The sequence below is a fragment of the Haliaeetus leucocephalus genome, unplaced genomic scaffold (assembly GCF_000737465.1).
Source record: "Haliaeetus leucocephalus isolate CR32 unplaced genomic scaffold, Haliaeetus_leucocephalus-4.0 Scaffold157, whole genome shotgun sequence".
Taxonomy (NCBI): Eukaryota; Metazoa; Chordata; class Aves; order Accipitriformes; family Accipitridae; genus Haliaeetus; species Haliaeetus leucocephalus.
In genome coordinates this window covers 361,929-379,010 of record NW_010972593.1, presented here as the reverse complement: position 1 = coordinate 379,010, position 17,082 = coordinate 361,929, and the positions used below count along the sequence as shown (strand labels likewise).

At 38.8% G+C, this 17,082-nt stretch overlaps 1 protein-coding gene across 1 annotated transcript in view; it reads right to left on the bottom strand.

Moving 5' to 3' along the window:
- The window catches only part of CPAMD8 (C3 and PZP-like, alpha-2-macroglobulin domain containing 8), a 65,537-nt gene that overhangs the window by 29,263 nt on the left and 19,192 nt on the right, over positions 1-17,082 (bottom strand). Inside the window, exons 10-25 of the mRNA XM_010562191.1 lie at positions 16,418-16,502; positions 16,041-16,149; positions 15,341-15,568; positions 15,000-15,170; positions 14,493-14,621; positions 12,037-12,226; positions 10,571-10,743; positions 10,312-10,461; positions 10,037-10,198; positions 7,843-7,985; positions 6,763-6,825; positions 3,332-3,563; positions 2,540-2,693; positions 1,798-1,940; positions 1,267-1,318; positions 290-588 (exon numbers count right to left, since the gene is read on the bottom strand). Coding sequence (XP_010560493.1) covers positions 290-588; positions 1,267-1,318; positions 1,798-1,940; positions 2,540-2,693; positions 3,332-3,563; positions 6,763-6,825; positions 7,843-7,985; positions 10,037-10,198; positions 10,312-10,461; positions 10,571-10,743; positions 12,037-12,226; positions 14,493-14,621; positions 15,000-15,170; positions 15,341-15,568; positions 16,041-16,149; positions 16,418-16,502 — 2,483 coding nt within the window. The remainder of the gene's footprint in view (positions 1-289; positions 589-1,266; positions 1,319-1,797; positions 1,941-2,539; positions 2,694-3,331; positions 3,564-6,762; positions 6,826-7,842; positions 7,986-10,036; positions 10,199-10,311; positions 10,462-10,570; positions 10,744-12,036; positions 12,227-14,492; positions 14,622-14,999; positions 15,171-15,340; positions 15,569-16,040; positions 16,150-16,417; positions 16,503-17,082) is intronic.

Sequence of the window (17,082 nt, the reverse complement as noted above, 5' to 3'; positions counted from 1 at the left end):
CCCACAAAACAATCCAAGGAAGCTTAATAAGAATTCCACAGACTTGACATCCAAGGCTTTCATCACACTTAGCACTAAAAACATCAAAGACTGAGGTCCTGAGAACATAATGTGGCAAGCAGATATGTTCTGATTAAAACAGCCTGCTCAAGACCTAATATAGAAAAAGCAACAGGAACAAAGCTTTCACCTTCTACAACAAGCTTAATGAAAATCTGCCATATGTGTGCTCAAACTCTATTTAAGAGAGCAAGAGACTTCCAGACCGTTACATAGATAAACTCACTACCTGGATAATTCCATTTTTCCAGCTGATCCAGAAGCTGCGGAATTCATCCCAGGAGAGGATACCAGCTGTGTCTCTGCTGGTCACTGGCTCACCCATTTTGCTTATGGAAATCCAAGTTTTAGTATTTTGATGTCCACCAATAACAATCTCGGTCATCTCTGCCATGTCATGTGGACCAGAGGACAAGGCCAGGTGAGCATCATTGTGTGCTTTCACAGCAATGTCAAAGTGTGTCATCTGGGCAGGTTTCTGCATGTATTGGTACTCATATTTGTTAGGTGTAGAAATGTGTATTTTCTCTAGTCAGAAAAATAATGGAATATTGTAAGAATTAGAGCTTAGCTCACATACTTCAAAAATAACCCATAGCTAACGGCTAAAATTTAAACAAACAGACCTTTCCTAAGTACATGTTTTTTCCAGCTTCTCTTAAACAAACTATAAAAGTACATGTGGATTTTTCTTCCCATCTCCTATTTATATCTCCTTCCAATATAGAAGATCCTTCAATTCAAACTGCTTAGCTGGATTTCTTATGAAATCTGTAAGTGATTTTTCAGTTCTGATGTAGTGGTCAAAAGCATCTCTGTTTAGCTACTGGAGCCAACTTTGAGCTATCCAAATCTCAGGCAGGATGGACATACTGATTCCAGAACTGAATTTTAAAACATCAACTGAAAATACAGTACAGTCACAGTTACTGTCCACAGTGCTGAATACTTAAACTGTTTCATAAAGTAAAGGAATTTAATTGCCATTTCCAGAAATCACTTGGGCAGTTAAAGCAAATTCATAATTAGCCAGCCAGGTAAGAAAGACTCTTTATTCAAATGTTCCTCCTACACACCATAACTCATCAATCATAGAGAAATGGAAACAAAGATTTTTAATTTTTTTTTTTCCATGAGATGAAGCCACATGTTTCTACTATAACTAAATCAAACAAACTTAATATCTCATTCAAATCATAAACTTACCATTTGGGCAGAAGAACACACTATAGGTGTATTCTCTGGACAGTCCCTCTGGCTATATAAAGACAGAAATTCATACATAAAAATACAGTGCTTGGACTAGCAGTAACAGCTATTCAATTTTACTTACAAAATACAGAAATAATATTCTGCTGCTTACAGTGTTTTATATCCTTTATTGAAAAGTTATTACACTGTATTCTGTTAGCTAGAGGTATGCTAACCACTACTAGCAAATCTCACATCACTGCATATTTCTTAGATTAACAGAACAAGCTTATCTAATAAAATTTCTATCCCTTTTTCTTCTGAACAGCACTGAAGATTCACCAGCACAAACTCAGAATCAAATGGGCTCTTTCTGTACACATACCACTAAAATTGATTATTTCCAATCATGTAAACATACCATAAATCAACCTGAAGTTTCTTATAAACCTAATCACATTTGATTAACTACCTAAAAGCTTTCATGATTTGCCCATGCATTTATAATTTTTTTTTCCAAATTATTACTAATTCATATTTTCTTACCTCAATAATAACACTACTGCGAACATAATCCACTCCCACTGGGGTCCTTTTGTCCATATAATTGTCCTCTGAGTGCTTGCCATTCTTTAAGGTCTGCATCTCATCCTGACAGCAATTAGTTCCACCATAAGCAAAAGCTTTTGCTAAGAAACAGAAGGGAAAATAAGCAGAGATTTTGAGATAGGAAGATCTTCAGGAGTTCAAGTGAAGATCTAAACTAGTTAGATACACTTGATTAACAATACCTCAAATGTTTTGTAATTACAGCTCTCTCATATTACCTTCATTCTGTATTGAACAGTCACATCTAAAACTAGACAATATTTGGATGGTCATGGGGCAAAAAAGAAACTCTTTCCTAGTTTCCAGGGTTGCACAGTTACTGTGATTATTTGCTTGAGAGTTGTACAGAATTTGTTCTTATTCTCTTATTTAAAAATTTCCACTGATCTCTTTGGGGAGATATAACAGGTCCAAACCTTATGACCACATATCACACAACAGGAAAACTGATAACCAGGGAATCTCCTGAAGTTTGTTCATACAGCCTCTTCAGTGCATTATAGCTATAGAATCCGTTTCTCAGAAACAAATGAGGTTGAAAAGCTAAGTTGGCAGCAAGTGGAATGAATGATTCCACTTTGAGGTACTAGGGAAATAAGAATTTTCTTCTGAAAAAGGAATAAAAAGAAACACTTGTAAAAATCCCTCAAGCAGCAAGCTATTTTTATTTCTATACTACCAGTGATGTTGCTCAGTCCAAGCTCATTGAAGGACAAAACGATAGAGGTGGGTTTAGCTTCCCCAGGGGCAACGCACTTCTTTCTTGTCAGATGGTGTTTCCCAGGATGCCCAACAAACTTTATGCCTTTTGGAACAGAAATCTTCACATGGACCTGTGAAAATTTTTGAATGCCATTTATTGCAAATTTCAGTTGCAAACCCAACTGGCATATGTGCAAAATCTGAAAAGCACAAAATGCTTAATAAAATCATACTACGCACAGATTATTCACTCTTCAAACCTTCTAGTAATATATTTGACTGACAGCATTACTTTCAGCTCAGCAATTCTCCAGGTAGTTCAGAATGATACTACTGGAGCTAGACAGATAATGAGTTTGAGAAGAAAATATCCAGGGAGACAGGAATTCTTGGAAAAAAAAAAAACCCACAAAAAAACACTACCACATTCTTTCAAAACAAACTACTTTCAGCAGCTTTCTGATTATGACAGAACTTCCTCTCTGTGGTTCAGCATAAGCTTCCTAATTGTCTTCCCTACATTTTTCAATATTTGTATTTCTGAAGCGTTCCAAGACACTTCAGATTACTACAGTTGTTTCAAGCTAAAAGTAAGTAAAGCAATGACATTTTTTCATATTGAAAAGCAATATTTTTATCTTATTCACAGCATTTATGCTGAGCTTATCACTACATTATCCCTATACCTTATCTACTGTAAGTTGTAGATCACTTAGGAAATTCTGATGATAAAACAGAATTTAGTTACAGGAATAAAGAGGGCTGTTACCTCTACACAGACGACTAAGTAATTGTAGACAGTCAGTGGGATTTTGGTCTGTTCTCCCCGGATGACATGGTATGGCAAGGTGAAATCAATGAAGAAAGGTTTAAATGTCTTCAGTTCTGTTTGACTGGCAATGCCCAAACCCTTCTCTTCAGACAGACCCACAGCTTCGGTTATCCAGGTAGTGATGGAGTCTGGCACTTCCACATGCAGCTGTGCTTCTCCCGTTATATTACTACCAAAGAGAACAGGGAATAACACCAGTTGATCAGATTAATGAAATGCTTTTGAATGAAGCTAAAGCACACAGACCCAAACATTTTGGGGAATTCCCTCCAGATCCAAACTTACAAGATAGCATCAGTGTCTGCTTTGAACAACAGCTTATAAAAGGTTCAATGTTTTCTATCAGTTTTTTTGAGACCTATGCACATTTATAAGGGGCAGAACTGCAAGTAGTTGCTTCTGCAAAATACAGCCTAACATACAAATACTTACTGGATTAAAAGCTTTATAGAGTCACTTTTCTTAGAGGCAAATGTCTGCACTAAGTCCAAAAAAAAAAAAAAAAGAAGAAGAAAAGAAAAGAAAGAATCCTAGACCGAAGTCCTGGATAAATAATTTAACAGCTAGCAAAATAAAAGTAATTTTTGTTGGAACCCATTGTCCTTGTATACATTGCCACATTGCAGACTCTGCTTGAACATAAGGGCAAATGAGAAATTTTCCAGACACCGAGTTCAGCAACTGCTTGTCCAGGGGAGAGTATTTTGATTCAGAAACATTTTCTTTGGTTGGTTTTTGGAATGCCTGACTCAGAAATATTTCCAAAAACATAATTTTCTTCCAACGAGGATTGAAACTAATTATTAAAAATCAAATTTCTATTCTGAGTATTTAGCTTTACTGCGCATACCACAACAGGATATCATAAAGCTGGTATCCTCTTCCATGCTTTATAATAATAGAAATTCAATTTTGTTCTGCAGACTTTGCTATTTCCCTCCTGCAAAGAAGCTTTGGCCTTGCCTGGAACAGAAAACATTTCCTCTAAAGCAAGAACAAAAGCTATTTCATGGCTCAACTGGCAGGATGATTGGTGCAGTTATGAGTACACCCTAAGGTTGTTTTCTCTCAAGTTCTTATTTATTCCCCAGAGCTTGATACACATGCTGCTAGCTCTGTAATCTTTTGAGAGCAACGTGCATCTTAGTTGGCATGGAAAACGAGAAAGCAAGATCTTCAGAATAAGCTCTGTGAGTCTACAGCATAACACACTGTCTTTCAACACTGCAATACCGCCTGATTCACATCCAGGACAAACGGAAGAATTGGGCTTTCACCGCTTTTCAGCTGAAGGTTATTCACACTTTCGGCACCAATGAAGTATCTTTACTTTCATCGTCTAAATCAACTGTTTGTAATTTTCAATGAGCCTAAACTATGGTAACTGTCGGTAACCAGGCAGCATATCATGTACTGGTCTGTGTATTTATATCACAGTAGGAAAAGGATTAAAATAAATAGTTTGACAAAAAACTAGAGATCACTATGCCTTTGAATAGGCATGCTAGGTTCAGTCAGTCTCCAAGATGAATGTGGTTCCCCAGCTCAAACTACAGAGTGGTGAGCCTGGGAAATGCACTTGACTTGACAGCACCAAGTTATTTTAACTTCTTTTAAGCACACTAGTTTCTTAATATTTGGGTCTTCATCCTAATTGGAGTTAGGTAGCTGGTACCTGCAATAAACTTCAGCCCTGAAGAGTAAGCAGAAGGGTGTCCTAGCTCCAGAACTGGCAGTATTCCAGTCTGTTTAACCGGACAATTTGTTGCAGCTGATGTTCTTTCCACTGGGATTTCAGCCCATAACCAGCATTAACATTATTTTCACACATGAGGGCACTTACTCTTCTGGGCGGGGGTCCAAAGTACACACACATTTCCAGCCATTAGACCCTCCAGCCAGGCTTTAGGAATTTTTAGAATTGGTTTGGGAAGTTGACATTAGGCTTTTGTTTCTTTTTTGAGGACTGTATATTATAATTATAACTGGTAGAAGAAAAAAAATAAAATTCTTCCTGTTCAAGAGAGTGGAAATCAAGGAATGGTCAACTTAGTTGTTTCTAATGAAATGAAGTGGAGAAAATGCAATCTGCAACTTTTTACTCCACACTCTCCCACCTATAATTAACTGCCCCAGCTTGCTGAGGCCCAAACGGGCACTTCTGGAATTCTTTGTGTATTTCTACAAAGCATATTTCATGCTCAATTGAACAGATTTGAATACACTTGCTGCAAGTTCCTGTCAAATTTAATTTATAATCATTTATTGAGAATGAAGTTTACTAGCAAACCTGGAGAAGCCTTTTAATAATTGCTTCAAATTATCCTAGATGTGCTGTTTCTGGGAAAGATTAGTTATCTGTTTATTCATTTTTTTCAGTTCCAGTTGTACCAGGTGGAAACCATGATTTATTGGGCAGTAAATTAAGGTTTGGGGGAGATGCTCTTGTGTCAGATGAAAGAGAAAGAAGAGGCCTGTGCAATTTAAAAAGCAATCAATACAGAATACTCACCAGTGCATGGTTAGGCTATACCAGCATTTACAGAAGCAGCTATTGTGCCTCCATCTCCTCACACATATTACCCTGGAATCATTTTCCCACTAAAGCATATGCAGGAATTGGTGCTAGAATAGGGGTGGAAAGGAAGAAAAGCACTAGCACTCGCTGAAGTTGACATTTCTGGATTACCCTAGGGTCCAGACCCAACTCATCTCCCACTGTAAATGGAAACTGGCATTTCTGAGGGGCTGATCTTGCCTCTTGACTGTGAACTCTAGCAAGATTTCCCATTCCCCTTTGCTCTTTTAAGTGGTACATAGAATTGTGGTTCATATGAAGATTTTAGCACAGAGCTAGAAGTGCATCATCACTTTATATCTTACAGTCTCTTTTTTTGCAAGAGCAGTCTGACTTTCATTTATTGTGAGGCAAGCTTATGCAACAAGTAGTTCCTCACAGTAGCTGCAAACCTATATCTGCAAACCTATATCCTCACTTGCTCTTCAATAACTTGTGGATACACCCTTTCCAGAAGTGAGCAAAACCTAGAAGTGTGTTGAACCAAACCATTGCTCCTTTTCTTCCCTGAAGATACTCCTCTGTTTGTGACACCACGGTGAACTACACATGGGTTGCAAGGTAGTCACAACTGACACACTACAAGCTGAAGTAAGTGAATACACTTCAAGACCAGATGAAACGTTACAAAGAAAGATTATTGATTAAAGCAGTAATGAAGAAAAGCAACAACAACAAAAAACATCAGAGAATGTCAATGTAACTCCAGTAGGTTTTAAAGACCTTTGTTTTCTGTAGTTGAAGAGGATACAACCCTCTGGATATAATTAAGGGAATTCCCTGTCAATACCTGACATTGAGGCAATGCCAAATCCACGTTTCAGGAAAGAAGGTTCTTTTTCTTTTCTCTGCTCTGCTGGAACAAGAAACAAGTCCTTGGCAATGAATTCTTTTAATAAAACGTTTTTAACAGTAACTGATAAATCAGTGTTATCACCTGAATGCAGCTCACATGACCAACCGAACCCCTAGCTAGTATAGAATCATTAAAAAATGAATGAGTGTATCATCCATAACACAAATTACACGGTCTTTCCAAATGATCCCATCGTGCACACACACATCAAACAGTCTGGAGACATGAATAAGAGTCTAAAAAAAATAGTATAAATAAGATAATCTTAAAAACTGGCGTAAATAATAGAATGTTAAAAAAAATAAAGGTTTTATTATCCAAATTCTTTCACCAAACAAAATCAAAGAGACCATATAGAGCATGTGACTTCCCATGATATTATGATATAGCCTTACTAATGGCAGTTACTACAATCACTAATTTATATTCCCCTCCATTTCTTCTCTTGGAATTGTCTTGATCTCTAATATTTTCATAATTTAGTCCATTTTTCTACACCTGTGATGCTTCATTATATTTTTCTTACACTAACCTCCAAAACTTACTCCGCTAAGAGAGGCCACCAGGTGGTTCAGAACACAAAGGGAAGGCACATCCTCAGTTGCAGCATTAGTCATAATACTTCATGACTTTTTCCTCATGCAGTCCCTCATTTTATTTATTTTGACCACCAGCTGAATGGTCAAAATAATGAGCAATGAGCAACTCTGCAAAACAAGGGCTGGTTTGCAAATATTGAGAAGCAGCAACTAATTCACAGAAAACTAAGATATGCAAACAGTTTTGAATGATCATTTTGAAGAATATTACTTTGCATTTTTCCAGAATTAATTTAACAAAGTAGTGTCAGTTATAATTTTTATGTCTATCAAGACAACGGAAGAGAGTTTCCCCACAACCACCTTGTCTAAACCAAGCAATTTCCTGGAGGCATGGAAGTGGAAAGCAACTGAGAATGTAGAAAAAAATAGCTAAAGCTATCATAGACAATATGCATTACAACAAAAATGTTACCTTGGTGCTATTTTAGAATGCATTGTAGCCACCAACGTCCCAGTATGCGGCTGAAAAGCTGGGACAGCCTCATCTGTGTACATGCCTCCATTCTGTCTGTGGTTTAAGCTGACTATATCAGTCATTACAACCAAGCCAGTTTCCTAGACAATAAAAACGAAGACCACAAAACACAAACCAGCAAGGGGGGAAAAAAAAATAAAAATTAAACATGTACCAATAACAAGTTTTCTGAACACAATTCCCCAACCCTATTCCAACATTTATAGAGTAAATTTCAATTGAAACTTGAGGATTTTTTAAAACTTTATATAAAAATGACTGTTAATGTGAAAATATATAGGCACTTTATAGGCAGGGATTTTATGAGAAAGCTCTTGTTTGCTTGGAAAATGCATTTAAACCAATATCTGACACTACTGGGCATGTGTAACTGCCAGGCAGCTACAGGTGAAAAATTATTACACATATTTTTCCCCTAGAATATTACATTACAGCTTTTTACCCTTCCTAAAAGTTTCCAGTGTGTTCTGCTGCAGTTAGCAGGCAGTTCTCACATCAGACATCACCAATTCTGCACTACCAGGAATGCCAAGCAAAATGGAAACTGTCCACACAGCTTCACAGTAAAAATACAGAATTCATAAGAAAACTGTCTGCCAGCTCTGTCCCCTAAATGCACTTATTCATAAGAGACAGCAGTTCCCAGACACCAAAGGGAATATGAGCTTTGTTCTCTTTACATATACATCCAGTTATTATAGATCAGGTATACAGTAATGCATACATACCAGTTATTAACATATGTACCTTTTCCCAACAGTTTATGCCTCTCAGTAAGAAAAAAAAGCATCACAATAAAAACCCCAACAGATCACAGGGTGAGAAGCAGCAGCGACTCCTGCAGCAGTGGACAGTAACGAGGATTGAGAGTTTACAATTAAGAGATTGAGGCATTGGGGGAATACATGGAAGCCTGTGGTGTTTAAGACAACACAATAGAACAATTTAGCTAAAATTGCAGAAAGGACAAAGAATGATGAGACAGAGGATCTGAAGGAAGCAAGGTTCATTATTATTAGCAGTTATGTGGATTAAAAATGGAAAGAACATAAAACATTAGAGCTGTGACACTGGTTCTCTAGGCCCGTTAAGAGCAGCAAGTAGTAGAAGCCTATGTAAAGAATATAAAGCATGTATATCACAGCCTTTCACGTGGCATCTCCTTACAGCTTCGGGCAATCAGGGAATAGAGATTACGTGCCACAGTGGTGTGGAAGGCAAAGAGGGAGGATGTCAGCAGGGTCTGAAAGGGTGGATGGACTTTACTGTGCAACTGTAGGAAGGGAAGAAAGAGGCTAACAAGCAAAACTTTTCACATAGATCAGGTAACAATAATTTTAATCAAAAGGAAAGCAAGAAGCTAATGGAAACACAGTAGCATGTCTTTTAAAACCTACAGATGACCAAACTGGTTTTAAAGGACTGCATTGTTAGTATCCAAAGCAATGAAGAAATGAATTATTGCATGAGTACATGTAAAAAAAACAACAACAAAAACCAACCAAAAACCCTAACTCATTTTAAATGCCCAGATTGAAAGTTGATGCAAATACAGAGCACATTTCAAAGGAAAAAAATCTTTAAAACCTGGTCAAGTTTAACTATTTAAGGACATCAAACAAACATAATTACTTAAATGTATGGCATGTAAGTAGTAACCTGATCAAGGATACAAAAAAACCATTACTGATCTTTCACACAGATGGCCACAGAAGCTGGCAGAACTGGGGCAGGAAAGAAGTTTAAAGGATTTCCAAAGGATAGTCTAAAAGGCTATAAAAGCAAAGACTCATGTTCCACCTTCCTTCCCTGTCAAAGTAACTGCAGAAGAGACCTGCAAGCTCGCCCGTGACTGGAGAAACTTTCTGGTCCCCTGTCTGATTCTCCGGAGCACCTGCATGAATTCCTTCACCCAACAGGATCTCAAGATTGGCCAAAATCAAAGCACATTTCTCCAATACGTTTGCTGGAACAGTGTACTCTCCGTTCTCAGAAATTACTTTTCAGCCTAACCCCCTAGAGAAACAGCTCTGATGTGAAAAAAAATAATGGCCTATGGAGCTGAAAATAATTCTGCAAACATGAAAGTAAAAAAGACACTCCATAGAGAAGTGAGGCTGATTCTTCCTACTGTAAACGCGAAGCGAGCATCCTTGGTGATGTCCCAGTGCCAGGGAAAGACAGAAGATCTACGGCGTCTACGTGAGGACATGCCTGGCCACCAGAAGTGCCCTTCTTCCTTCGGAGCTCCAAAAGCATCAGACACATCATACTCTGCAAGCTCTTGAAAAACCTGCAGGGAAAGGGAAGAGACTGCTGTCCTTAGGTTTAAAGGTTACTTACTAAAGGTAAAGTGCAGATAGCAGTATTAAGAAAAAGACACCAGTGGCTTAAGCTTCCTTTTACCTGGCTGGCTGTCAGCTGAAAACCTGTCTTCAGCAAGTAGACACTCTTATCCACAGTGGCAATGCAAACACAGCTTGATTTTGCAGCTCTGACCTTGATATTCACAACATCACCAGGTCTGGTCTCATTTGCTGAGAGCGCCACTGCAACCTAGGAATTTAACATTAAATCCCATTATCTTGACTTATAATCAACAGACAAAACTACAAAGAGTAACAACACATGGCTCCTTCCTCTCCACTAGCTACATTGCCAATACCTGATTTTCAAAGGAGGACTTCACAGTGAACTGCAGGCTGTCCGTGACCCCTTCTCCATTCTCCCTGACGTAATACACCAGAAGACGGCCCAAGGGAGCCATGTTGTGAACTACTGAGAAACGGAGGAATGTCATGCAGACTTCGACCTCTGCTGCAGGGATACTGGTAGGTGCTAAGAAATAAATTGTAGAAAGGACAGTTTTATTTATCAAAATCACTTTCTTCCTGCCCCATCCAAATGCTGCGAGGCACAGAACTCTGCATCCAGGAGTTGCATCCCTCCCTTGTTCCTGTTGCACGTGTTCTTCTTGAACTCAGAAACTTTTCCTTTCCTTTTTCTTTTCTTTATGAAAGCTGATAGGCAATTAGCACCCATAACATAATAAGCAGTATAGAGAAGGTGAATAGAGAATGACTACCCAGTGTTTTTCCTGCCATAAAATCAAGGAAATATACAATTAAGTTATCAAGTCATTTAAAATAAACAAAGAAAGGGTATCTATTGCTGCAGAGAGAAAAAGTATAAATGAGTTTGAAAAAGGATTGTGCAGTTTATAGAGTATCATTTCACCAGCAACAGTTAAATAGAATCATAGAATGGTTTGGGTTAGAAGGGACCTTTAAGGATCATCTAAGTTCCAACCCTCCTGCTGGGGGGGCAGGGACATCTTGCACTAGATCAGGTTGCTCAAAGCCCCATCCAACCTGACCTTGAACACTTCCAATGATAGAGCAATCAAGATGTCTCTGGGCAACCTGTAAATACACCACCTTAGAACCAACCTTCAGTGCAGAAAGTTATTATGAATTCTTAAACCGTTGATCACCAGAAGCTGGATGGGTACATGAAGGGAAGTTTTACTTTTTCCCTAATTCTCTGGAACTGGCTACTATTGCAGACATGTTACTGGGATAGACGGACTTTTCTTTGACAGCTGTTGTATGCAACTTCCCAAGTATACCATTCTTTATCCGCCTGCTCCCTGAATTCATCAGATTCATATCTTTCTGTTATTCCTTGTACAAACTAGGAGTCCACACTCCATTTCCCTTCCCCATGCTAACTGCATGATCTTCTCCTTTAGCCTGATCCATGCTGTCAGTTCATCTAACGTCATCTTCCTAGTTTAAGCTCAGCCAGCTTAGTAAATTGCCCCAGCCCCATCATACACTTCCCTACCACTCAGCTGATCCAAAGCCTAGCATATTAAGAAAGACTAGAGTTTTCTTAACAGAGAAAGACAACAGAAAGACTAGAGAAAATTCTCCAAGAGTTATCCCTCTTGAAGAAATTTATCTTTTTTCTACATGACTATGTGTGCAATGGATATAACTATTTTTCTTGCACAAAATTATTCTATGCCCTTTAAGGAGCATCAAATTAAAAAAAGAGGATACTTCAGTTTGTGGAAAGGTTGTTTTTCCCTGAAAATAGGGGCGAATTTGCATTTATGATACTAGCTACCTGTTCCTGGGAAGCGTGTGATATCAATGTTCTTCTCAAAGGGAAAGGTGGCTCTTTTGCTCCTCTGCTGGGTGACGTTACTGGGCTGCAGTCCTGAAAGGACAATGTTGCCTCGCGATGCCACTTCATAATGTAGAGTGAAGTTGCAAGGACATGTAGACTTCACTGCAATCCAAGCCTCCTCTCCTACCTGCACCCAGAGACAGAAAAGCAAAAGATCTGGTCTGTTACAATGCATGCTTTTTATTTATAAAGCACAGAAATCTATTTGGGTTTCAGTCCACAAGAGATGTGAACCCCCTCCTAAGAAATGTATGCATTGAAAAGTATATTACATTAGCAATGTTTCATGGACTTTCTTCACAATAAAAAGGGCCCTGTGTTCAGCTCTTCACTCCCTGCAAATCTAACAGGAGAATGGGCTGGGGCGTTGTATGCATTAATGAAACAATAAAGGAATCTCTGGAATCCTGAAAGTTAAGCCTTTTGGCACAGAGCAGCTGTCAGAATTGGTTGAATTTTAGACACCCCTTCAGTAGTCCAGTCCAAAAAAGAAAGAGATGGGTTGGGGGTGGGAAGAGATGTATGTCTGATAGTCTTTGCAGTTAATTGAGATTATACATGGTGATTACTTTCATATGGCAAATACTAATTCAAACATAATCAACGTGGCATGAAATTACTGGGAATAGATCTAAGGGAAAATGCTTTCAAATTACACAAGTCTTGATATTAATTTGCAAGTCTGGCACTCAAGGAGCTGTCAAACACACAAATAAATGAGAAGAGAGCTTCTTTTTTCTCGGTAAACTCATCTCATGCCTGCAATAGGCTTCAGAGCAGCACACTGACCTCCTGCACTTTTTGTGCACTGAAGTCCTACACCCAGAGGTACTCACTAAGTACTGAATACCCTGGAGACAAAATCCCCCCAAACCCGCCAATCTCAACAGAACAGACATCACTGCTCAGTCATGGGATTAGGACTGGGTCATGTCTGGCTGAGTAATAAACCCTCTGTGGAGCAGCCAACTTTCCTAGGAGCACAAACTTCTTGCTTCTGGGATATGAGGAGCAGCTAACAGTTGTGTTAAGTAGGATTTCTTCAGCAACTTCCACTCCTGATCCTCCTGCAATTTAAAGCATAGCAATGCCCAACTAAGACTGTTAAGGCTGAATAGCAATGTTAAATCCCAATGAAATCTTTTGAAAAACCTCTTTCTTCAGCTCTAACAGTGTTATCTTTCCAGAATGGACATACGGTACAAACTAAAATGGCAAGGCCTTGAATACAAGGAGCTGCTAATGGTTAAATACAGTGAGAATGCCACAGAGTCCAAGAAGTGCCTCGTGACATTAAATATTTGAAGTATTAAGAATTCCCCAGTGCAAATGATGAAACAATTCATTAAAAAATGAATGTAGCTAATTGGAACACCCAGTAAGAGCTGGCAAAGCAGGGAAACAGTTCCCACATCAGCTGGTCATCCAACTCCTAGCTTTCCCACAGAAGAATTAGTTCTAATCAGGTTATAATAAGAACAATGTGTTCAGATTAGCAGTGTATAATCCCCTTTCCATACCTCAGGAAACTTGTAAAAGATTAATTAGCCATTAAACTTCCATGAAATGCAGTGATTAAAAAAATGGTCTTATTTGGATACAAAGAGTCTGAAACCAACCTGACGGATCTGCTGATAATAGAAATCTAAGTGTGTATATTGCCAAAACCCACTTTTTTTTTTCTCCCCCCCCCCCCCTCCAAGCAATATGCAGACCCTCAGAGCATCTTCCTGGGTAGAGAACAAACCCTAAACAACTCAGTAAAACAATATGCAACAGGAATTGTGGTTAAATCATATCTTTCCTTTAGGAGAGAGATCATGACAACTTTTATATGGAAGGACTACATTTTTAGAGAGGCTCCTACAAAAACTACAAAAGAAAACTATGACTATGGTCATAGTTTATTAAATGGAAGACTAAACAGACCCATCTGAGATTTAAACTGGAAGTTCTAGTGAGACTACATAGCCCTAATTTGGATCTTTAATAATTAAGCTACTCCCACTAACATCACTTCCAATCTTTCAACATCTGTTGACTTTAATTAAAGCATGTAATTTTCACCAAACAATTCATATGTGAGTGTTACTGGAGTTGCACAGAATGAAAATTGTTGTCACTGCCTATATCCACTCTCTCTCCCCATCCTCACAACACAAAGGAGAATGAGATGCTGTGCAAAGCATCAAAGGTACTTCACTTAGAACTGCGTGCAGCCAACACTGAACAACTATTTGATGGCTGAATTGCAGGTACTTCAACCTTTGTAGTGGAAACAATAACAGTCCAGGATCAGAGAAACAGAAATGGCTAGAAATATTTAATTAGAACAAAGTACTTTAAGCCAAGAAATGCAGTTGTTGCCATGATGGAATATGAAGCCAACATACCTGGAAAGGTTTATCTGGTGCCTGGAGCTGGATGTGACACTTGCTGGGCGAGTACCAGCTACTGATGGACAAGTAGTTTGGCAGATATTGATCCCCAGACGGTTTCCCATCAATCGCTGTCACTTTGGTCTTAACAAAAGTTACATCTGAATGTTATGCATGCATAGAAAGCCTGATTTGTACTCTCTTCTTACACTGTATCACCATCTAGCATTTTCTACTTTCCAGCTGTTCATCTCTTGTCATCTTTACATAGCAACAGTACTGTCCAAATATTGGACCCTTACCACTGTGTTAAGCTGTATTTGGAGAAGCATCTTCTCATGATGGTTATCAACATCAGTTCTATTGGCAGCAAGAAACAAAGTAAGTGTTTGCTGCATTTAAATCAAGAAGTTGAAGCTAAAAGGCACTGATTTCCTGTTTGTAGCGCTGATTTATAAAGTGCAGGTTTGACAAGATTAGTTATATTAAAGCCCGCTAATCCTATAAAGAGCTTTCACCCACCTCCAGCCAGACATATTGGGCAGCTGTAGGGATGGAGGGGATTTCAAACTCCACAAGGCCATTTCTTGATACCAGTTCACTTGTATAAACGTTGTCCTTTGGTGTGAGTTCAGCTTTAATTCGGATAGTGACTCTGTCAGCTGGACTTCCATCAGGGTAAGTGACTTCTACCTACACAGTGTTTCATTTATAGAACAACAGGGTTCACATTATAGGCAGTTCCAGTCAGTGACAGAAACAGCAGGTAGGAAAAACACACTAGAACGTGGTGTAACATGCTGAGATCAAGTCAGTATAACCTTATATCAGCCACATGTCAGTGTCTGTACTTTTAATCTTACCTTTCCTTTGTAGGGGAGTCCAGGTTTGAACTGTTTTCTGGTATCCTTGGAGTATTTGATATCAATCAGCTGTTTCTGAACAGGTGTTGAGTCATCAAATGTAACTTGCTTGCTCCCATCAGAGCTGATCACTGTGGCCCAGATATTGACTGTGCCTCGAAAATGTTCTGGAACATCAGCTGGCATCATGTCTTTCACACACACATCGAAAACAGCAGAGCCATCAATCTATGAAGTGTGTTGGGGAATGGAAACATAAGTTTGCATTTGCACTGAAAAAGGGTCTAGAAGCCAAAGCTAAAGTGTAGGCACTTGATAGGAGTTTGCAGCAGTATTTTTTAAAGGATGTGGAGTGGAGGCAATTAATTGGGGAGTGGGTGAAGGAAGGAGGAAAGAAAGCAAGTTTCATTTTCCTCCCCTATCCATAGTCTGGACTGTCAGAGTCCTTCATTCTTCTGTTCTCCCTCAGTCCCATATGCTCTAAAACCAGATTAATACTATGCCAACACATTCTCATCCCCCCAAATCATAAACATATCATGTAAAAGTATGTAATATTTTTATTATGCTGGACCCAATTATTACATTTATTCATTTATTTTCTGATCTCCCATCAGTAATGTAAAATAGAGCTGGGGTATTAACGTCAAAGAGTACAGATCAGGCATTTTATCGCAGGTGACTCAATGGTCTCCCTCACCTGCATGGTCTTGAGGACAGGGTGTCCTACTTCATGCCTATAGTACCCTACGCCATTTATAGTCATATTGACAATTAACTTTCCTGTCACTGGTTTTCCAAATGTGTATCTGAAATGGAAAGAAGATAATGAATAACTTCCAGCTGTTCTCTGTTTTCCTGATGATATCAAGGCTAGTGCCATGTGATCTGCACATCTAGAAAACAGAAGAAAATATCACAGAAGGTTTTCCAGCTTGTTATTGTTAACATGTTTTATGAAGGCTGTTACATAGGAAAGTTTCTGATGATGACCAGAAATCATCTGGAAAATTCTGCAGCAGATGAGACGCAAGCTCCAGTGACTGCAATAAAACTTTATTTGGGACGTGTTCCTACCTGGCATGGACAGTTCCTTTTTCACAGAGTGAAAGGTCACGAATGTAGCGAGGGGGGTCAATCAGCAACTCAAACTTTGGTAATACTACAATGAAAACAAATATAATAGAATCTTGTCAAGGAGATCTTATTGTCCAGGTTATAGCAAAAGCGTACACAGCTCTGACAAGATCACTGCTTATGGTCGGATGAGGGCAGTGTAGCTAATGTTAGACAGGACAACACTCAGCAGAGAATGAATCAACAAAAGTAGCAAACCAAGACCATCCTGGCAAGATGACCCTAGCAAAACACCCTTAGATTTTTACTTCTTTTCAGAGGGATCTGTGTTCCAGGATTTGAGCTGAAACTTTTTCTCTTACATACATGGTAAAGAGGACAACTCGCCACTGACTCCTCCACAATGTGTCAGGAACAGAGCTGAGATATTAGCAGTTGTCAGTGTCTATAAATGCTTGTGTGATCAGGTCAGATGTCATAGATGGTTTTCTGGGTCTGTAAGGATGCCCACCTTTCATCAAACAGAGGGATTTTGAGACTGAAAAGGAGGGTAGCAAAAAAAGAATTCAGAATTCCAAGGAGGGCTCTGGGAAAGGAAGGAAAGCACTGACAGACTAAAAGCATCTTAAAGAGTTTTTTCAAAACAAAATTAAATCTTTGTTACA